Source organism: Macaca mulatta, chromosome 4 (genome assembly GCF_049350105.2).
Source record: "Macaca mulatta isolate MMU2019108-1 chromosome 4, T2T-MMU8v2.0, whole genome shotgun sequence".
Lineage (NCBI taxonomy): Eukaryota > Metazoa > Chordata > Mammalia > Primates > Cercopithecidae > Macaca > Macaca mulatta.
The window spans coordinates 162,116,274-162,139,946 of record NC_133409.1 but is presented as its reverse complement, the minus strand read 5'-3'; the positions used below and the strand labels follow the sequence as shown (position 1 = coordinate 162,139,946).

At 38.8% G+C, this 23,673-nt stretch overlaps 1 protein-coding gene across 2 annotated transcripts in view; it reads left to right on the top strand.

Moving 5' to 3' along the window:
* CDKAL1 (CDK5 regulatory subunit associated protein 1 like 1) overlaps positions 1-23,673 on the top strand; it is a 707,863-nt gene that overhangs the window by 457,189 nt on the left and 227,001 nt on the right. For both annotated transcript variants that reach the window (XM_001098819.5, XM_078001348.1), the window contains exon 11: positions 18,475-18,620. In XM_001098819.5, the coding sequence (XP_001098819.2) occupies positions 18,475-18,620 (146 nt within the window). The remainder of the gene's footprint in view (positions 1-18,474; positions 18,621-23,673) is intronic.

Genomic DNA, 23,673 nt, shown 5'->3' with positions numbered 1-23,673 from the left:
ACTCAGCTGAAGATGTTTCAAAATGTTAATTTTACTCAGAGTAGCTTCATACTTGGTATATGTTATTTCATCTAGAATGCATTCTTGCACTTTTTGACACTAAGTCTTAGATACCCCTTGCAAAATAATTCCCAGTTTTTCCTCTGATGAATTGTGCCCATTAGTGAATTCTGTGGAGAGATGATCCTATGAAGATAGGGCAATAGCAATCATCTAAACATTATACAGAAAATTTTTGATGGGGCCAGGCACAGTGGCTCATGCCTGTAATCCCAGCACTTTGGGAGGCCAAGGCGGATGTATTACGAGGTCAGGACTTTGAGACCAGCCTGGCCAACATGGTGAAACCCTGTCTGTACTGAAAATACAAAACATTAGCTGGGCGTGGTGGCAGGTGCCTGTAATCCCAGCTACTTGGGAGGCTGAGGCAGGAGAATTGCTTGAACCCAGGAGATGGAGGTTGCAGTGAGCCAAGATCGCGCCCCTGTACTCCAGCCTGGGCAACACTGTGAGTCTGTCTCAAAAAAAAAAAGACAGAAAAGAAAATTCTTGATGGTCCCCATTACTGTCCTTCCTAGTTCACTTCAGCATATTACACATTCTGTTAGACTCGTCTTTGAAATATCTTTTTCCCTAGCTGTCTTCTATATTTTCAGTTTCTAAGTTTGAAACATTAAAAAGTCAGAGTACTTGACATGGAAATCACTTTTTCTCACCTAAGATAGAAGGAAATTCTTATTTATTTATTTATTTTTGAGACAGAGTTTGACTCTCTTCCCTAGGCTGGAGTGCAGTGGTGCAATCTTGGTTCATTGCAACCTCTACTACCCGGGCTCAAGCAATCCTGCCACCTCAGCCTCCTGGATCCCTGAGATTACAGGGGTACACCACCACACCTGGCTTATCTTAGTATTATTTATGGAGATGGAATTTCACCATGTTGCCCAGGCTGGTCTCAAACTCCTGGGTTCAAGCAATCTGCCTGCATGAGCCACTGTGCTTGTTCTGAAGGAAATTCTTAGCATGTAATAAAGTGTACTGGATTTCCTTAATCATTGTTATTTAGGCTTGTGCTTACCTAGTTCTTTAGCCAGGTTAACATAAGGTATTAATGATGTAATTTATAACACATTTGCTCATTGGAAAGCTCTGATCATTGGAAACAAAGAGAGCACTGCAAAGCCTGCTTTTAAAAAACAAAAAAATCAACTTTAAAAATAAAAAACAACAAAAAAACCCAAAAGAACAAAATACAAAAAAAGAAAAAAAAATCAACTGTAATCTTACAAAAATTCCAAAATTTAACATTTCAAAATGCTTATGTATCAAATGATTTCTTCTGTTAACATGGGCAAAACCTTGCAAAAAAGGGTAAGTTAGATTTTTTTATTTGTAGAGACCATAGACTGCCAGAAAGGGGGAATTTAAAATCACAGTTCCCCCTCTAATAAATTTAAATTTAAATTCCCCCTCTAATATAAATAAATCTATATTTTTTAAATGCATACGATTGTAACTTCTATTTCATTTTTAAAAACAACGTTTTTTTTGAAAACTCAAGTCTTAAAAGTAAATTTGGCTTCCCAAATGGAACTTTTTCCTGATCTTTCTTTACTTGCTAAAGGAGCTGTCTGATCCTATAGCTTTGGAGCTCATGTGTTTAAAAAAGCAGGTTAAAATCTCAAGATATTCTGACAAGGTGTCCTTAGACAAGCCAGCTTACCATGTTGTAACTAGAAATGCTTTCATTTACATTCCAATTAAAGAACTGACATGTGAAGACAATTTTACCAAGTGAAAACAATTAAGTAGAACAGGGATGGAATATGTCCCTTGTGGCCTTATAAAAAATATATGTCTGTTTATTAGTTTGTACTTAAAATCCATATTGATCAGTAGCAAAAGACTGCAAAGATCCCATTAATTTATTATTTAATTTTAAGTAATGTCATAAGAGCTACTTAGTTTAAACACATGAGACTTTTTTTTAAAAACCCACCCATTTGTGACATAACCAAACTAAGGAAAATTTTGCAAATTGTGAAAATTAAAAATTATCTTTGACATATATAATGTTACATATATTTTATATATCAGAAACCACATAATATAGGCCAGGCGCAGTGGCCTACGCCTGTGGTCCCAGCACTTTGGGAGGCCGAGGTGGGCGGATGACCTGAGGTCAGGAATTCAAGACCAGCCTGGCCAACATGGTGAAAACGTATCTCTACCAAAAATGCTAAAATTAGCCAGGCATTGTGGCACACACCTGTAATCCCAGCTACTCGGGAGGCTGAGGCAGGAGAATCGCTTGAACCCAGGAGGCAGAGCTGAGATCATGCCACTGCACTCCAGCCTGGACAACAGAGCTAGATGTTGTCTCAAAAATAACCCAAAAAACTACCTAATATATATCAAAGACTATGTATAATATACATAATATGTATATATTCTATGCCTTGTTTTAGAAAGATTACTTTCTACTGTTTTCTTCCTCTTCCACTCCCAGAAATGATTTATTGTTAGTTAACACCTTCATACAAATGAGTTTGTGCTATTCCTCAAGAATTAGTATATGTATAGAGAGGATTACAGGTAGATCAATCCATAGGAATGATGCCCCTGTGAAAGACACTTGATTGAGCAATGTCAAGGGCACTGTGTTTATATTCCATTGCCACCATTGTGCCGTGGTCATGGTATTTAATTTCTCTAAATCTAAGATCGAGTGAAGTAAAACTACTACTTTTTTCTGAGGTTTAAATGAGTCAATGAGTGTGACTCAGTACATTGTCTAGCACATACAGATGCAAACTGCTATCATTACTGTTACTATTTATGCCACTACTACTGAAGCAGGATTATTTCCCTGATCCCTTTGTGGGTGGGAACTGGAGTGCACAGGCACTAGAACTAGCCAGCTGCTTCAATGTCAGCAGGGGCAGTCTCTACTTGCTTGGTCCTGCTGTGTTCCACACCTTATGGGTGGGGGAGTGCAGGTAAGTAGGTGCAGGAGCTGGGGCAAGTGGGTGCCGGCAGGCAAAAATCTCCATGCAGGCCCTGTGGCAGTTTCTAGGGAGGTGCCCAAGACCCCTGAAGCCCCAGAAGGAATGTTACAGTGCCCTTTTAGCTTTGCCATTCATGGACAGCTTAAGTGTTAACAGTGGAGGGTACACTCACACTCATGGCACCCAAGTTCTTGTCCGGCTTCTAGGAGCAATGAGGTTGCATGAACGAATTAGAGATGGTAAATGCAGAGGATTTTATTACTGATGAAGGTGGCTCTCAGTGGGAAGGGGAGCTGAAAAGGGAATGGATTGGGAAGGTAATCTTCTCCTCTCTGAAGCTATGCCTTCAGGCTGTCCCTTTGAAGTCAAGCTGCTTCTCACTGACGTCCAACTATAATCTCCAGTGTCCAGCTGTTTCTCCTCTCTCTGCTGGCTGAGCCTGGGGTTTTTATGGGCACAGGATGTGGGATGGGGAAGGCTATGGGTGGTTTTGGAAGGGACAACATTTGAGCAGGAAAATAGGGATGTAAGTTCTCATTTTGGGCTGCAGTTCCAGGATTGAGGATGGAGCCCTCACCAGTGACCTGCCCTTTTCTACCCAGAATTTCCCTGCCTCCTCTGCCTATCACTACTACTGCATCACTAATAGTACCATAATTTGGAATGGGCTGGGGAGCCTTTTTTGTTCTCTGTAATCATTCCAATTAAATGGCTTCTTATGGCCCATTTTTCAAATACTTTTTTTAGGTCAACGACTTGTAATTGTACATATTTATAGGGTACAATTTGATATTTCCATTCATACATATGTTGCATAATGATCAAACAGGGTATTTAGCTTGAACATCACCTTACGCATTCATCATTGCTTTGGGTGTGGACATTCAAAAGCCTCTCTTCTAGCTATTTTGTAATTTTGTAATTATGTTCCATGTTGGTTTTTTGTTTTTTGTTTTTTTTTTTTTGAGATGGAGTTTCACTCTTGCTGCCCAGGCTAGAGTGCAATGGCGTGATCTTGGCTCACTGCAGCCTCTGCCTCCCAGGTTCAAGAGATTCCCCTTCCTCAGCCTCCCAAGTAGCTGGGATTACAGCCACCTGCCACCACGCAAAGATAATTTTTTGTATTAATAGAGATGGGGTTTCACTATGTTGGCCAGGCTGGTCTTGAACTCCTGACCTCAGGTGATCCACCCACCTCTGCCTCCCAAAGTGCCGGGATTCCAGGCATGAGCCACTGCACCCAGCCCTGTTCCATGTTCTTAAGACCTAAAGTCTTAAAATAACTTCTAAGCTAGGCATGGTGGCTCACACCTATAATCCCAGCATTTTGGGAGGCTGAGGCAGGAGGATCCCTTGAGCTCAGGAGTTCACTTGAACTTAGGAGGTGGACTCTGCAGTGAGCTGTGATCACGCCACTGCATTCCAACCTGGGTGATGGAGTGAGACCCTGTTTCAAAACAGCAACAACAACAAAAAACAACTTTTAAGACTTCCCTTTCTGTACAATACATTTAAGAGGTGGAGGAGAGAATTGTCTATCCCTGTTTTCTTCTTTTATCCTCCTTCTCATTTTTATAGCTTTTCAAATAAAGAAATTTTTTCTTTTTATATCTATTTATTTTTTCCATTCTCTCATCATAGCTCCAGGGACAACATTGTTCTAATGGTAATAACTTGTTCAGGAATAAGTCTAAGATGTTTTGCTGATTCTTATCGCTGATTTTCCTTTGTTTGTTGTTTTCATATTCAGATTTCTCTCTCCTGTTATGCTAATGTAGAAGTATTATGAGCCCCTTGAGTCTAAGTGCTTGGGTGATTTGGACCCTGCTTAAAAGAAAGGTTTTTTTTTTCCTTCGTTTTTGAAGAAATTGAGCTCAGACCTAATGATCTATTGTCAAGAAATACTGTTAGCTTTATGTTAGTCTTTGAAAATCATTTCATTTTTCTCAAACTCACTAGATAGTATCACATATAATTTTATAATTTAGTTGTTTCAAGATGATAGCAAGAGTAATGAATCTTTGTTTTAATAATGGTTGTTTTCAGCAATGATTAGTTTTTTATTCTATTTTTCTCAGTTTTTCAAAATTTAAAGAAATATGCATTGCTTTTAATAGAGAAAAGAATGTGTATTTTTAAAGAACAATGGAGATTTTTTCATTCCTTTATGTGCACTACTTATTTTATGCGTCTTTTGTCTAAGAGAATGGGACAGGTTCAGCCTTATAAGATGCTATAAGCCCAACCCTCAAATGTACAACTCTGTCTTTAGGACTTTAACAAAATGTGTAGTAACTGGTATATTTAATAAAAAAAGTAAATAGATAGAGAATCATTAATTGATCTCCAAGTATACTTGTTTTTCTAAATATACTTTTTTTTTTTTTGAGACGGAGTCTCGCTCTGTCGCCCAGGCTAGAGTGCAGTGGCCGGATCTCAGCTCACTGCAAGCTCCGCCTCCCGGGTTCGGGCCATTCTCCTGTCTCAGCCTCCTGAGTAGCTGGCACTACAGGCGCCCGCCACCTCGCCCGGCTAGTTTTTTGTATTTTTTAGTAGAGACGGGGTTTCACCGTGTTAGCCAGGATGGTCTCGATCTCCTGACCTAGTGATCCGCCCGTCTCGGCCTCCCAAAGTGCTGGGATTACAGGCTTGAGCCACCGCGCCCGGCCTAAATATACTTTTAAAGATATATCAGTGGTATTATTAGACTTAGAAAAGCCAGAAGAACTGATATGGCAGGTCACTAGGTTATTTTATAAAATACACAGCCTTGTATTTTAAGACACTAGGTATATTATGTGTGTCAAAATCAGATCAAGTTAGAATTTTGAGAGTTTACTATGCATGCAAAAGAAAAGTTTATGAACCAGAAAGACCTCAAACTGGAAAATGGCACGAAGTCTCAATTTTACAGCCACTACGGCACGGTTCATAGACTGTAAAATAGGAAGTATTTTGACCTTTCCCATGACTGGCTGTCCTATATTCTTCTTTAAGGCAAACAAAGATGTGTACGCTGATTTGTCTGTAGCTGATTGGTTTCACTTCACTGACTCAAAAGGACAAAAAGTCTATGTTTGTGTTTGGGGTTATTGTTCTGAGGAAATCAAGATGCCTCAAGTTTTGGTTACCTATGGACAGTGGCCTTGTGTATCTAAACTGTGGCCACCATTTTTATTTATTAAACATATGTTATCTTTGCAGTTTGTCTGGAAACTTTTTTTTTTTTTTTTTTTTTGAGACAGAGTCTCATTCACTCTCTCACCCAGGCTGGAGTGCAGTGGCACAATCTCAGCTCACTGCAACCTCTACCTCCTGAGTTCAAGTGATTGTCCTCAGCCTCCTGAGTAGCTGGGACTACAGGTGTGCACCATCACACCCAGCTAATTTTTGTATTTTTAGTAGCGATGGGGTTTTACCATGTTGGCCAGGCTGGTCTTTAGTTCCTGACCTCAAGTGATCCGCCCACCTCAGCCTCCCAAAGTGCTGGGGTTATAAGCGTGAGACACCGTGCCTGGCTAGGAAACATTTTTATCTTTCAAAATTGAGCTCTACTTGGGGTAAAACCTTTTGTTGCTTCTTCCTCCCCTGTTGTAACCTTCATAGTTGATAGACACTTCCGTCCTAATATTTATTGAAAATTAGTTAAGAAAAAAGACTCTGTGCTATGACAAGATAAGGTTCTAAATCCAGTTATTCCACTTACTGCTCTTGACTGTAGACACATCATTTGATTTTATTTTTTGGGACAGGGTTTTACTCTGTCGCCCAGACTGGAGTGTAGCGACCCAATCATGACTCACGGCAGCCTTGACTTCCTGGGCTCACGTGATCCTTCTTCCTTAGCCTCCCACGTAGTTGGAACTCCAGGCACACATTACCATCCCCAACTTTTTTTTTTTTCTCACTTGTAGACATGGGGTCCCACTAGTTGCCCAGGTTTGACTTGGACTCCTGCATTCAAGCTATCCTCCTATCCTGGCCTCCCAAAGTGTTGGGATTACAGGTGTGAGTCACTGCATCTGGCCAGGCATATCATTTTCAACATCTCTAAACTTTGGTGTTTTTATCCATAACATGAGAATGCATCACTAGATTAATCAAAGTCCTTCAAAGAAACATAATGGGGGTATGTGTGGCGGGGGGGTGTGAAGTGAAGGAGAATTCATCCTCGGTCTGTCATTTTGTTTAATTCGAGCCCTCAAAGGATTGGATGCTACCGACCGTTGATAAGGATGGATCTTCTTTTACTTGAAATGCTAATCTGTTCTGGAAATACCCTCACAAACACCCAGAAATAATGTTTTATCAGCTATCTGTGCATTCAGTAGCCCTGTCAACACATAACATTATCACAGTAAGGATAAACTAAGTTATGTTGTATAGTAAAATCGCCTCCAAAATCTCAGTGGCTTATAGAAACAAAAATTTATTTCTTGTTTATGTTACACACCCATCATGTACTGGCTGAAGCTCTGTTCGAGTTTTCTCCACTTGAGAATTTAGACCATGGAATTATGGGGGAAAAGAGACTGAGAGAATCACTGGTTTTTTGTGTCTATTTTTATTTATTTATTTATTTAGACACTGAGTATTGCTCTGTTGCCAGGCTGGAGTGCAGTGGCACGATCTCAGCTCACTGAAACCTCCACCTCCCGGGTTCAAGTGATTCTTCTGCCTCAGCCTCCCGAGTAGCTGGGATTACAGGCATGCACCACCACTCCAAGTTAATTTTAATCAGGTCATAGATAAATGACTTAAATATTTTAAGATAAATCTTTAACATCTGCCTTTCCATTGGATTCCTCAATTATGTATGTCATATTTAAGAGAAGCCAATAAAACTCTCTGAGCTGAAGGTACAGCCTGAACTGCCCTTTCCTCATTAAATTGATCAGCTATTGATTCATTCTGTTAGTGTGTAGTAGTCTTTTCTTAAATGGAGCAAAGGCAATTGTGTGTAGATTTTAAAGCTTTTTATAGCATATACCTGTTCATATAGTGTTTGAATCATCAAAGATTTCACTGTTAGTTTTAGTTTTTCTCTTTGTTATTTTATTTTAAAACTAATACAGCAAAATTGAGTTTTTTGTATGTGTCCCGTTCTGTGCATTTTAATATATACATATAGATCTATATAACCACCACCATCATCATGAGACAAAAACTCTATTTTGATTTCTTGTCCTTAACAGAGCAGAAGAATAATTTAAAAACAAATTAGGCTGGGCGTGGTGGCTCACACCTGTAATCCTAGCACTTTGGGAGGCTGAGGCAGGCAGATCACCTGAGGTCAGAAATTCGAGACCAGTCTGGCCAACATGGTAAAACCCTGTCTCTACTAAAAATACAAAAATTAGCCGGGCACGGTGGCACATGCCTGTAGTCCCCGCTACTCGGGAGGCTGATGGAGGAGAATGGCATGAACCTGGGAGGTGGAGGTTGCAGTGAGCAAAGATTGCACCACTGCACTCCAGCATGGACGATAGAGCAAGACTCTGTCTCAAAAATAAAAAAGAAAAATAAATGAAAAAAAAAGAAAACACTGATAATATTAGTTGAAAATAAATGTGTTTGTGTGTGTAATTGTAACTGTTAGCATTTTATCATTGGTTTCAAGATGTATATTTCCATCTTCATAATGTAAAGCCTGGTGATTGACTGTGACACTAAGATGAAGTGGTAATGGTAAGGGAACATTGAAGTCCTTTTGCATTTCTGTAAACACTAATTACAACAGATGTTTTGTCTCAACCTGTTTTAGCACAAATACTGAAAATGTTAACTCTTTGCAGTTTAGAGGAGAATTTCCTGTTATAATTAAATTGTAGGTCAAATGTAAATTAGAATCTGTTCACAATATCTTATCTTTGTCATTTGGGTCATAAGAATTGGAAATTTTCCTTTCTTGTGCTCCCTCATTCACTTTCTGATGCTATTAATGACAATTTATTATTAATTGCTAGAGTAAACGTAGGTATTGGTAATTCACTTAGTAGCTGTTACAGTGTCGTTAATGAAGTAATGGATGAAATATGTTTCTGGTCTTACTCTATCTTATATGACTTGGTAAGTGCTGAAGGTGAATCCAGAAATAGGATTTCCTAGAACACTGGCATTGGTCTTTTGACCATTGCCTAGAAGTCTTTGTGGGACTTATGCCAAAATAACCATATCAATTAATTGGGACAATCAGTCATTTATACATTCAACTACAGTGTAAGTATTTGGGGCCAGGAATTGAGCAAGGGAATAGGGAAATGAACATAAACAAGATATACCCATGGGATATGAGGACGTATGGTTTAATTGCAGGATAAGGAAGTAAGAGCTAATACAAATTTATGCAGTGTGCTTTGGCATTGAGAGTAGAGCTATCAACTGTCTGGAAAAAGATATAAAAAACATAATATTGCTACAGTAGGAACAAAAGCATTATGCTAAGTGAAATAAGCCAGATACAAAGGAACAAATATTATATGATTTCAATTGCAATGTTCAATTCATAGAGACAGTAGAATTGTGGTTATGAGAGGCTTGGGGAGCAGTTATGGGAGAGTTGTTTAATGGGTACAGAGTTTCAGTCTGGGAAGATCAAAAGGTTCTGGAGATGGACAGTGGGTGATGGTTGTCCAACATTGACTGGACTTAATGTCACTGAACTGTATACCTAAAAATGGTTCAAAATCAACCAGGCAAGCCTAGGCATGGTGGCTCATGCCTGTAATCCCAGCACTTTGGGAGGCAGAGGTGGGTAGGTCACTTGAGGTCACGAGTTCAAGACCAGCCGGGCCAACACGGTGAAACGCCATTTCTACTAAAATACAAAAAGTAGTCCCAGCTACTCAAGAGGCTGAGGCAGGAGAATCACTTAAACCCAGGAGGCAGAAGTTATAGTGAGTGGAGATTGTGCCACTGCATTCCAGCCTGGGTGACAGAGGGAGACTCCCTCTCAAAAAAAAAAAAAAAAAAAAATCAACCAGGGTCAGTCAGTGTCATGCATCTGTCGTCCCAGCTACTTGGGAAGCTGAGGTGCATAGATGGCTCGAGTTCAGGGGTTTGAGTCCAACCTGGGCAACATAGCGAGACCCTGTCTCTTTAAAAAAAAAAAATTAAATGGTAAGTTGTATGTCTATTTTACCTCAACAAAACAATAAAAGTAAGAATTTCATTCTTTCTTTTGATAATGATAAGTATCAATAAATGATAAGATAATATCATTATCATTAATTGTCACATTCTGCTCATTTTAAGAGATTCTTAATTTTTCTAAGGAATTTTTATACTTTTCCCCCATCTTTTTTTTTCTTTTTTTTCTTTTTTTTTTTTTTTTTTTTTGAGATACTCTATCACCCAGGCTGGAATGCAGTGGCACAGTCTCGCCTCACTGCAACCTCCGAGTCTTGGGCTCAAGCAATTCTCATGGCTTAGCCTCCTGAGTAGTTGGGATTATAGGCACGCACGAACATACTCAGCGAATACATATATTGTATTATTAGTAGAGATGAGGTTTCACCATGTTGGCCAAGCTGGTCTCAAACTCTTGACCTCAAGTGATGTGATGTGCCTGCCTCAACCTCCCAAAGTGCTGGGATTACTGGTGTGAGCCACTTCATCCAGCCCACCTTTCTCTCGTTTTTTTTGTCTCTGTTATAATTTTTCTAATAAGATCTTATATGTACCAGCTAATCTCTAGCAAGGCTATGCCATTAGAATGTTTGTGTTAGAGCCAGGAAATATAGGTGAAACTTGCTTTACCACCTTAGTCAAGCTAATATAATTCAGAACATGTGAAATAGTTTTGCATTAAATGATATATTTAATAAATTCTAAATTCCCATGTTTTATTATTTAATTGAAATAAAGCTAGGCATGGTGGGCATGGTTGCTGATACCTGTAATACCAGCAGTTTAGGAGGCTGAGGCAGGAGAATCACTTGAGCCCAGGAGTTCAAGATCAGTGAGCCTGGGCAACATAGTGGGACCCCGTCTCTAGAAAAAATGTAAAAATTAGCCTGGCGTGGTAGCATGTGCTTGTCATCCCAGCTACTCAAGAGGCTGAGGTGGGAGGATCACTTGAGGCTAGGAGGTCAAAGCTGCAGTGAGCCATGATTGCACTTTGGCACTCCAGCCTGGGCAACAGAATGAGACTCTGTCCCAAAGAAAAAACAAGGAAAAAAAAAAAGAAATAAATCCTTAGATGTTACAATATGGTTATCCCTTGAAACCAATAAGTGAAAGAAGCCAGTCATGAAAGAAGTCACATATTATATGAGTCTATTTATGTAAAACGTCCAGAATAGGCAAATCTGTAGCGTTAGCAAGTAGACTAGTGGTTGTTTTAGAGCTAGAAGGGTCATGAAATGAGGGAAAATGGGAGTGGCAGCTAATGGGTACAGGGTTTGTTTTGGGGGAAGGAAAATGTTCTAAAATTAGATTGTGGTAATGGTTTTACAATCCCGTGAATATACTAAAAAATGTTAATTGTATACTTTGAATGGATAAATTGTATGGTATATGAATTATATCTCAAGCTATTTTGAAAATGTTTAAAGGAAATGGGATAGTTTATCTTTTTTTGAAGGCTTTTTTTTTCCTTTAGCATATCACTTATATGAGCTGAAAACAACAGAGCGGTGTAAAGTTTAGAATTTTGAATATGCATGTACTTCATAACAAAGCTGTTGTCTGAGAGGGCTTTCTGTTTGATCACTATCCGTGTGGACGTAAACGCATCTCAATGCAAGTGTTAACATCTTCTGTAAACCTTCACATACTAAGTAATTGCACAGGGGCCATGCTGCTGAGGCGAGCACATACTGAGGGATTTTGTTAAGCCAGTAGTACATATATTCAAAACTAAGTAGAATGTAATGATGAGTTTGATGACTGTAGGGCAATAAAAATGAAATTTAGCAGTTCTTTTAAAAATGTAACCATACATAGAACTGCTTTCTAAAATTAAGTCTGTTTTCATTCAATTTATTTTTTTCTTTATATTTTAAGTTCAGAGAAAAATAACAAACACTGAGATGATTATCACTTTGTAAGATGAGGACTCCATGGAATAGTACCAGATAGAAACACTGTTTTTTTAATCTGGCTAGCCATTCTGCAGTTCCTGCTTGTAAATGGTTAATATCTATATTTTAAGCAGCCTTGAAACATCAGCCCTTCCATTGTAAATGACCTAATATTAAAACACATACTTTTTCCATGCTAACTGCTACCAGAGCTCCTCAGCTGCTCCCCCTCCCATGTGAGCACATACATGCCCACCAAATCGGCCCTTCAGCTCAGACTCACCCAGCTCAGAGCACCGAGCTGCTTGTGACTGCCTTTCTTTCATCAGCCACAATTTGAGCTAAATTCTTCTATTTCCCTTGTCAAACCTGAGACCCTTCCCTTCACTTGTAAATTACTTTCATAAGAAAATGCATTATGGGCTGGGAGCAGTGGCTCATGCCTGTAATCCCAGCACTTTGGGAGTCCAAGGCGGGGGGATCCTGAGGTCGGGAGTTCGAGACCAGCCTGGCCAATATGGTGAAACCCAGTCTCTACTAAAAATACCAAAATTAGCCAGGTATGGTGGTGCGCACCTGTAATCCCAGCTACTCAGGAGGCTGAAGCAGGAGAATCGCTTGAACCCAGGAGGTGGAGGCTGCAGTGAGCCCAGATTGCACCTCTGTACTCCAGCCTGGGTGACAGAGCGAGATGAAAAGAAAAAAGAAAAGAAAAGAGAAAATGCATTGTGATTTCAATCTCAAGCTTCAGCATACCTTTAGAAATATAATCCGTGATGGGGCTACCTTTATTTAAAGTGTCTTGGTTTTTATAGGCATACCTCAGAGATACTGCAGGTTTGGTTCCAGACCTCCGCAAAATAGCAAATATCACCATAAAGCAAGTTACATGATTTTTTTGGTTTCCTAGTGTATATAAAAGTTATGTTTATACTATATTGTAGTCTAGTAAGTATAAAATAGCATTATATGTAAAAAATACACATACCTTAATTTTAAAATACTTTACTGCTAAAAAAGGAGCCTTCAGCAAGTTACTATCTTTTTGCTTGTGATGGATCTTGCCGTGATGTTGATGGCTGTGGACTCATCAGAGTGGTGATTGCTAAAGGTTAAGAACGTAGCCGTGGCAGTGCAGCTTGTCTCAGAATTGGAGTCAACTCCCTCAAACGCTGCTTTATCAACTACATTTATGTAATGTCATAAATCCTTTGTTGTCATTTCAGCAATGTTCACGGCATCTTCAACAGGAATACATTCCATCTTGAAACCCCTTTCTTTGCTCATCCATAAGAAACAACTCATCAGCTGTTCAAGTTTGATGATGAGACTGCAGCAATTCCATCACATCTTCAGGCTGCACTTGTAATTCTACTTGTTTTCCTGTGTCCACCATATCTGCAGTTACTTCCTCCATTGAAGTCTTGAACCCCTCAAAGTGATCCATGAGGGCTGAAATCAATGTCTTCCAGACTCCTATTTATATTGATATTTTGTTCTCCTCCCATGAATCACGAAGGTTCTTAATGGCATGTAGAATGACGAGTCCTTTCCAGAAGGCTTTTAATTTACTTTACTTAGATCCATCAGAGTAATCACTATGGCAGTTATAGCCTTACAAAAATGTATTTCTTATATAATGAACTTGAAAGTTGAAATTACTCCTTGGTCCCTGTACTGCAGAATGGATGTTGTGTTTCCCAGCATAAAAACAACATTAATCTCTTTGTACATCCCCATCAGAGCTCTTAGATGACCAGGTGCATTGTCCATGAGCAGTAATATTTTGAAAGGAATCTTTTTTTTCCTGAGCAGTAGGTCTCGATAGTGGGCTTAAAATATCCAGTAAACCATGCTGTCAACACATGTGCTCTCACTAGGCTTTGTTGTTCCATTTATAGAGGAAAGACAAAGTCAATTTATCACAATTCTTGAGGACCCTAGAATTTTCAGAATGGCAAATGAGAACTGGTGTCAACTTACAGTCACCAGTTGCATTATCCCCTAACAAGAGTGTCAGTCTTTCTGTCCTCTGAAGCTTTGAAGCAAGGCTTCAAAGCCTTTTGTATTGACTTATCTAGCTATAGAAGTCCTCGATGCTGCCATTTTTTAATAGAAGGCTGTTTTGTCTGCACTGAAAATCTGGAGTGTGCTGTAGCCATCTTCATCAGTGATCTTAGCTAAGTCTTCCGGATAATTTGCTACTGCTTCTACTTCAGCACTTGCTTATTCACTTTGCACTTTCATGTTATGGAAACTGTTCCTTAAACCTCATGAACCAATCTCTTCTAGCTTCAAACATCTTCTGCAGTCTCCTCACTTCAGTCAGCCTTTATAGAATTGAAGAGAGTTAGGGCCTTGCTCTGGATTAGGTTTGTGCTTAAGGGAACGTTGTGGCTGGTTTGATCGTCTATCCAGACCACTGAAACTTTCTCCATATCAGCAGTAAGGCTGTTTGACTTTCTTATCATTCGTGAGTTCACTGGAGTAGCACTTTTAATTTCCTTCAAGAACTTTTCCTTTGCATTCATAACTTGGCTGACTGGTGCAAGAGGCCTAGCTTTTAACCTGTCTCAGCTTTTGATATGCCTTCCCCACTAAGGTTAATGCCTTCTAGTTTTTGATTTACAGTGAGAAACGTGGGACTTTTCCATCCACTTGAATATGTAAAGGCCTTTGTCGGGTTATTAATTGGCCTAATTTCAATCTTGTTGTATCTCAGAGGATAGGGAGGCCCAAGATGGGAAGAGCCAACTGGAAGAGCAGTCAGAACACAACATGTATTGATTAAATTTGCCATCTTATATGGGCACGGTTTGTGGCACCCCAAAATAATTACAAGAGTAACGTCAAAGGTCACTGATCACAGATCATCACAGCAGATATAATAATAATTTTAAAAGTCTGAAATATTGCAAGAACCACCAAAATGTGACACAGAGAGACAAAGTGAGCACATGCTGTTGAAGAAATTTGCCAATGCACGTGCTTGACACAGGGTTGCCTCAAACCTTCAATCTGTAAGAAACATAATATTTGGGAAGTACAATAAAATGAGGTATGCCTGTACTTATGTATATACCTATAGATTTACATATAATTCTTCATTTGTTCCAGAAATTAAAGCAGGCTGATTAAATGCCTGTTTACCTCCTTGAATATATGTTTTTTTAGCTGATTGAGCCCAACCGAAATATTACTAAATGAAAGTTTGTCTTCCTATTGAAATTACAGTTTATACCTCTTTTCGTGTATATTGATGTAGTTGTATTTAAATGTTTCTGTATTTAAATGTTTAGTGGTGTGCTTAGCACAGTATAAGCTATTGTAGAGATCCAGAGGGAAGAGTAAAATATAATTCCTGGCCTTGTAGCGTTCAGTTCTGGAGATTCATTATTGTATTGCCAGGAAGAGCTAAGTAAACACTTTGGTAATACCCAGAACAGGTTGCTGAGAAGTCATAAAGGAAGAAGTTTTTGAAAGGTGAAGAGAACACAAGTTGTCCTAAACTAAGAGTGCTGAGCAAGAAGAGGAATGGAAGAAAAAGCAAAACAAAAAATATGTATTTTGTCTCCTTGGGTACGTTAATCTGTGTTAAGTCATGATTCTCTTAGTGGCAGAAACATAGACTTTAATTAAGGGGCAAGCGTAATTTTATTTTGTGTTCTAGCAGTATGAAGTTGCAAGGCCTGTAGTATGAAACTAAAGATAATTACTAGTGGGAAGGTTTATTTTGAGAACCATGGGGGTGGTGGGGGGGAGGGGGAAACCACCACTTTTATCCTACTTGTTTGCTATTAACATTTTAATTTGTAAATTGGCATACTGTAGCAGGGCAAAGTTTCATCTAGCGCAGTATCCTGTTTATAGTAGGAGGCCACCCTGAGTGTTTCCAAGAGAAACTGCACCACCCTCTCTGGCCCGGGGTCATGTTTGCTGGTAAACCCCTTTCAAATTTATGTCATGCAAATCAGTACCAGTTACTTCTCCTTCACCTGCTAGTTCGGGAACTAGCTGTTTTATTTATTGATTCATAGGTTCCCTGTAATCCATATAAAATTGTGTTACCGGGAACTTAAAATAGTTGCCAAAAGAAAAAAATTTAAAAATTAGATGATTTACATATGGAGTACTTATTCTATTAGTATATACTGGGTTATCTTAATTTATTTTCACAATAGCCCAGTAGCCCTATGAGATGAATATTATCCCTCTCTCCATTTTATAGATGAGAAAAAGGCACACAGCCCAAGTGCGAAGTTTCATCTCACAAAGTGTATGACGTGTCAAAATGTCATTTCTCACCACAATAGATATGTCTAAAGCTGTGAGTGCTGCCACTTTAGAAAACAAAGATCTTTGTACAATTATGTTTCTTAAATTTGGCGAATTTTGATGTTCAAGTATGAAGAACCTGAAAGGCAGAGGATCCTAGCATAAGGCCAGCATATTTACTGCAGGATGGGTAATGTGAGTGTGGCTCCGCCTCACCCAGGTCTAGGTGTGCAGTATGGCTACAAAGAGCCTGCTGAGGCCAGGCACCGTGACTCACTCCTGTAATCTCAGCACTTTGAGAGGCCAAGGCAGGCGGATCACTTGAGGTCAGGAGTTCAAGACCAGCCTGGCCAACATGGTGAAACCCCATCTCTACTAAAACCACAAAAATTAGCCGGGTGTGGTGGCACACACCTGGAATCCCAGCTACTTGGGAGGCTGAGGCAGGAGAATCGCTTGAACCCGGGAGGCGGAGGTTGCAGTGAGTTGAGATTGTGCCACTGCACTCCAGCCTGGGTGACAGAGCAAAACTCCATCTCAAAAAAAAGAAAGAAAGAAAGAAAAAAAAAAGAGCCTACTGAATACCCAGCCCAGAAGTGTAACAGTTTCATAAAAGTGTATCCAGCTGTTTTTCTACTAAATAAATTCTTCAACTCCAATTCCAATTTAGTAGTCTATATGTAACAAGGTTAGTAAGGTATATATACCTATTAATTCCTGGTAGAGAAAGTGTGGATAAAAGATATCTATGAATAATTTTATTTTATAATCTGAACTTCTTAGTAAAAGGAGTATTTTAAACAACCGCTACTAAGAAGGTGACTGATTTGAGTTCATCTCTGGGCTTCCACTTTGGCTAAAATGCTAATGTTCACAGTCAATGAAAAGAAAATGGAGAAACACAGGGCATGGTTGATCCATATGCATGACTGACTCTTGAAGAGCTAAGAGGTAACTGGACGGAATTAGCTGGCTCTTTGATTCCATAAGATCCTTCAAAATATTTTCTGAAGGATGAAATTAGGTAACAGATGTGAAAGTGCAATACTTTGAAAATTAAGAATCACTGGCACGTGCAAGTTATTAATGAGCCGCTCCCTTTATGACGTTTTTATTCACTACTGGACTCTGGAAGGCTGTATGCGCCTGCTGTCTCTTTCTTTTCATTTTTCTTTTTCTTTTTTTCTTTCTGTTTCTTTTCTTTTTTCTTTTTCTCTTTCTCTCCTTCCTTTCCTCCCTCTCTTTCAAATCGATGACCTGACAGCATGCAGCAGTGGAGAAGGACCACATTAGTCAACTTACCTAATGCTTGCATGAATGGTGACATTACACAAGTTCACCTCTGTCACTCTTTCTATTCGACCCATTTGTGTCCTTGGAGGAATTTTTAAACACTTTCTGAGTTTTTTAATGTGTTTCACTTAAATGTATTCTCTTTCACATGGCAAGATATGTTCTTCTTTCTCTTCCCTCTTCTTTCACTTCTTTTTATGCATCTTAAGTATGAATGTCAGTAGGTGCCCATTGGTGAACCATTGATGAAGTGGCTGGCCTTACTGTCTGATCATGTGCCTTTTGCATAATAGATACTCAAAAAATATGTGAATGAAATTTTTAAAAAAAGAAACAGGTGAGTTGCAGAGTTTTTTCCCCCTCATTTTTTTTTTTTTTTTTTACAAATATGTCATCTGTCCTGGCAATAATATTTGTATTAAAAAATGTGTTAACCTAAATTTGGAAATTTTCTCTATTCAAGTATAGGGGATTATGGGATCTCAAGTGTTTGCCTTAAATATTGATGTTTTTCCTACAAACGTAACAAGGCAGAATGTAAAACTCCTTTGAAGTGAAGTAGGAATGGTGTTTGTTTTGGAGTACTGAAAAATCTTTTTACTCTTTAGGCATTATATGAGTTTATCTCTGTTTTGTCACCTAAGAGAAACAGAAAGCATGAGGAAATAATTCTTCTGTGGAATCTTCTGAAAGTGATATTGAATTCCCAAATCTCATCATAGAATATTGCCAATTGATGTTCACTTTAAGAGGCTTGATGATTGGTCTGTTTTCAACTAGTATGTTTATTTGCTTGTGCTTGTGATGTTGATGTGAGGAAAACCATTCCACAATTTGTTAAAATGATTAATGTTTTCTCCTTCCATTTTTTTAAGGAAATGGCAAAAATCCTTAATCACCCCAGAGTCTACGCTTTTCTGCACATACCAGTCCAGTCTGCCTCCGACAGCGTACTCATGGAAATGAAAAGAGAATACTGTGTGGCTGACTTCAAAAGAGTAGTGGATTTTCTGAAAGAGAAGTAAGTCTGTTAGTACTTAAGAAAATAACCATTTCTTTTTTCTTTCAAGAGCTTGTGGCAAAAATGCACTTATTGCAGCCTTACAATTAAAGGTACAAGAGAGAAGGCGAGACTTTCGAAGCTTTCAAAGCCTTTAAGTCTTCTTGGCACCTTTGATGTGGTTTTTTCTTTCTCCTCAGTTTATATCCACCTTCCATCTGTACATGACACACCATTAATTTGTGTAAGATTGCCAGTCGTTTTAAGGTAATGTGAATTGTGATTATTTTTATACCTGACCTGGTGGATGAAAACTGCTTTAGCTTTTGCTCTGTGTAAATCTCCTTTAATGTGGCTTTTTGAAGTCATGAACTGGTTTTGACATGGACGGAGGCCAAATCGTGTCACTACAAAAATAGATAATTTTCTACTAAACAGCATTTTTTAAAGAGTATCTGGAATGTCTGTGCTTTTACACACAAAGCCCTGTAGTTTGCTTAAAGAATTGTGATTTACAAGAAGGTTTGAGGATTCTAATTTTTAAGGTTCAAATTGCTATTGACCAAAATTAAGGCATATTTACACAATGTCAGACATGAATGATAATTTTGTTTCCACAGAAAATACTTTCAGCCCTTAATTATGTTCTTCAAAACCCTGCACCTCATCATCACCAAACATTGACTGCCTTCTGTGATTATGCCAGGCAGGAAATGGAAGTACTGGCCAGGGTCACACAGAACCTTCTCAAGTCTGTGACGCTGTTCTCCCCTCTGGGGATATGTCATTTGTCTTGGCATATTTGTGGCCTGGGTCTTCCTACGTTTCATAAATTTTTTCCATAGCCTTTTCCTCTGCTGTTTTGCTTAATTAAGATACAACTTTTTATTTCCATCGTCTTGTTTATAATTATGTACGTTTGTACTATGTCAGAGTACTGCATGGATACGATTGCTTTATACAAATTGTAAGAAATTATTTTTTTCCACCTTTAATTAGTCATTTATCCTAACTGCGTATGATCATTTTAAAATCATTTTCTTTCTTTTTCTTTTTTCTATTCTTCCATACCTTTCCTTTACGTATCTTTCTAAGTTTTTTTTAACCTCTAGGCTTTCTTGATTATCCTAACCACCAAGAATAAAGCTACTTAATGTACATTCAAACAAATACAGCTAATTGTCCAAATATTCAAATCAGTGCATAGAAGGTGTATTTATTAAGTACTACAACCTTCAAAGTCAAAAATGGAAAATAGATCTCTACCCTTGTTAATACTTTCAAATCTTGAACCGAACTGTGTTAGGCTAAAGAATATAGATTTTTATGTGAAATGTCTGCCGTTGGCCTATAGCGCTTTCTTGCCTTTCTTCTATTATTGCAGGCAAATTTGTCTCACATAAGAGAGTTCTTTTGGGCACGCTGGCACTGGCAAATGGAATATTTTCAAAATTTCAAGTCAGTTGTTGCACTTGTGAAATTTCTTCCTTCTTTGCCTATTATAGCAGTAGCGAATAAAAACTTGATACTTGTTACACAATATTTTCCCAAGTATAGACATGCATCCCCTGTGCAGAATAGACTAGAACACTTTCCAGATAGTTTGTTGCATTCATGTGATTAAATGAGGTTAGGGAATCAGCACCTCTCTTTTATCTTTATTTGGTTGAGAGCTGACTCAATTGTTGGAGGAATTACTGTGGCTACTTAACTGGGCAACAGTTTCACAAGTTATGTTGTTCTGAAGGTCTATTAAGTCTGTTCCATCTTGAACAGTTCCAGCAGCCTTCATGAGCTATATAGAGGTAAAGAGATGATCATGTCAGGTATTAGGAAATAGTCTCTTGGATTTCTTTGGATCTGGGTCCTTTCTTTGGATTCTGAGTTATTGTGAGGCATCTATGTAGTTTTTCTAGAAGTATTCGACCAACTGGAGGATCCTAGAACCAACTATGTTTCCCAGGTATCTCTAGTATGTCTAGCAATGAAAATATTAGACATACCTGGAGAAGATATTGGCGATGCCTGGAGATCACACTCCATCCCATACCCACCCATATATAATTTCAGTTTCAAGTGCCATGAGTCAGTTGGATTGTAGAGTATGAGTCTAGTCAGTTAGCATCTCCGAGAGATTTTTAAATTAACTCTGTATTGTGTATATGCAGCAAGGGCAGAAGCAACCCTGGTATATAATTTCACATTTAGATTAAAAGTAAGATATATTGGAAAACTGTAGTAGGCAGCCAATATGACATACCTGCTTATGTATAGCAGATGACTGAGAAAACTTCAGGTAACCTATTTTTTTAAAAAAAGAAATCAGATAATCACTGCTAATAAAGTGGTCCTAGGCCCGGCACAGTGGCTCACGCCTGGAATCCCAGTACATTGGGAGGCTGAGGTGGGTGGATCTCCTGAGCTCAGGAGTTCAAGATCAGCTTGGGCAACATGGTGAAACCCTGTCTCTATCAAAAATACAAATTAGCTGGGCATGTTGGCTCACACCTGTGGTCCCAACTACTTAGGAGACTGAGGTGGGAGAACCGACTGAGCCTGGGAGATGAGGTTGCAGTGAGCCAAGATTACACCACTGCACTCCAGCCTGGGCGACAGTGTGAGACCCATCTCAAAAAATGAAATAAAAAAGTGATCCTTGCATAGTTTTAGACAGTTCATCAGAACCATAAAATTGTGTATTTTATCTAGTCCATCTGTTACTTGCGAAGAATAATATAGACTTACTCCCATGAGGACAGTATAATCAGCTTTGCCATTTAGCGAAAAAGAGTTTTCCTGTCCTCTTGGGGAAGTCCATCTACCTAGTGAATAATTTCCAACTATTATGGACATTTAGAAATAAATGAAATGTTTTAGACTAGGCACGGTGGCTCATACCTGTAATCCCAGCACTTTGGGAGGCCGAGGTGGGTGGATCACCTGAGGTCAGGAGTTCAGGACCAGCCTGGCCAACATGGTGAAACCCCATCTCTACTAAAAAATAATAATAATAATGTATGTATATTTATATATATATACACACACACACAAATTAGCCAGGCATGGGCATGCACCTGTAATCCCAGCTACTCGGGAGGCTGAGGCAGGAGAATCACTTGAACTTGGGAGGCAGAAGTTGCAGTAAGCTGAGATCATACCACTGCACTCCAGCCTGGGCGACAGAGTGAGACTCCATCTCAAAAAAAAAAAAAAGAGCCAGGCGCGGTGGCTCACACCTGTAATCCCAGCACTTTGGGAGACCAAGGCGGGTGGATCACAAAGTCAGGAGATCGAGACCATCCTATCTAACACAGTGAAACCTCATCTTTACTAAAAATACAAAAAAATTAGCCAGGCGTGGTGGCGGACACCTGTAGTCCCAGCTACTTGGGAGGCTGAGGCAGGAGAATGGCGTGAACCTGGGAGGCGTAGCTTGCAGTGAGCCGAGATCACGCCACTGCACTCCAGCCTGGGTGACAGAGCGAGACTCCATCTCAAAACAAAACAAAACAAAACAAAAAAAGAAAAAAGAAATAAGTGAAATATTGAAATATTTTAAATAGTTCGTATGTTTGACCTACTTTCCCCTATAAAAACTAGTATTGCTTTATGCCAAATAGATGAGTGCTTATTTTGGAAACACCAAAGTTTCAGGGCTTTCTTTAGAGTCACTAGTCTGGATAACTGATCCAGCACAAAATTGTCTTGTCCAGCCTTTATTAAAATTCAATACAGTATTTTCACTCTTGGAGGGCCTAACACTATCATGTTGTCCTGATTTGTGCTTAACACTCATTCATAAAATGATCCTGACTTAAAGTGGTATGTTTGGTGCTTTCTTTTTCTGTTTTCTTTTTAAAAATCCTTCCTAAATGGTGGCCCATTTCATTTACATCTCTTATTTCCCCAGAAATTTTTGTAATGTGCCTTTAACAAATAAAAGTCTGTCTTTCTTCTCCAGCAGTGTGAGGCTTCTCAAATATTAGTGTTATGAGTTATGGACAAGGCATTTCCTGATCCGTTTCCTTAAAAAATCCATTTTATAAGACAACCTACAGCATTTAAGATTGAAATCCAAACTATGGGAGTTTACCTGAAGCTGCAGGCTTTTAAACCACTAATTCTGTGATATTGGTAGAGTTGTGATTCTCAAACAGTGGAAGTGAAATATTTTTAATTAATTTTCTTTACAGTTGAAAATGGCCCATGTTTTAGCTGGGAGCAATGTAAGTTTACATATGATCCAACTAAGCTGGTTCATTATTCTCTTCAGTTGTTTGAAAGTTGGCAGCCATCATCACAACAGCAGCTGGATACAAGATAACCTAGCAGTGTTGGCACATGTTGAGGCATATGGGAATTTATTAAATCATGCAACCTTTGCAAAGAAGAGTGTCTAAATGACTTAATATACTAATTCAAACAACTGGCCATGAGCAATCATGTGACTTAAATTATTCTATTCAGATTTATTAATCCAATTGAACATTAACTGAGTAATTTGATGTTTTTATCTAAATGGATAAGATGATTTTTTTGAAATATAAAATGGGATTTGTAGGGTTATGGGAAGAAAGTGTATAGAACAAAGCAAGAGATAACAATTCTGGTTTTAAAAATAATCTGTGATTGGCTGGGTGCAGTGGCTCACACCTGTAATCCCAACACTTTGGGAGGCTGAGGTAGGAGGATCACTTGAGCCCAGGAGTTCCAGACCAGCCTGTGAGACCCTATCTCTACAAAAAAATAAAAATAAAAAAATTAGCTGAGCATGCTGGTGTGCACCTGTAGTCTCAACTACTAGGGAGGCTGAGGCAGGAGGATAACTTGAGCCCAGAAGTTGGAAGTTACAATGAGCTATGATCATGCTGCTGCACTCCAGTCTGCGTGACAGAGCAAGATCCTGTCTTTCAAAAAAAAAAAAATTTGTGTTTTTATATTTTAAAATATGTATCTTATATATTTTACTATCATTCATTGTCACATAACTGATGTCTCTGTTATCTTTTTAACTTATTACTGAGTTTTTTTAAAGTATAAAACATGAATGATTCTTTTTTTTTTATTTTTCCTG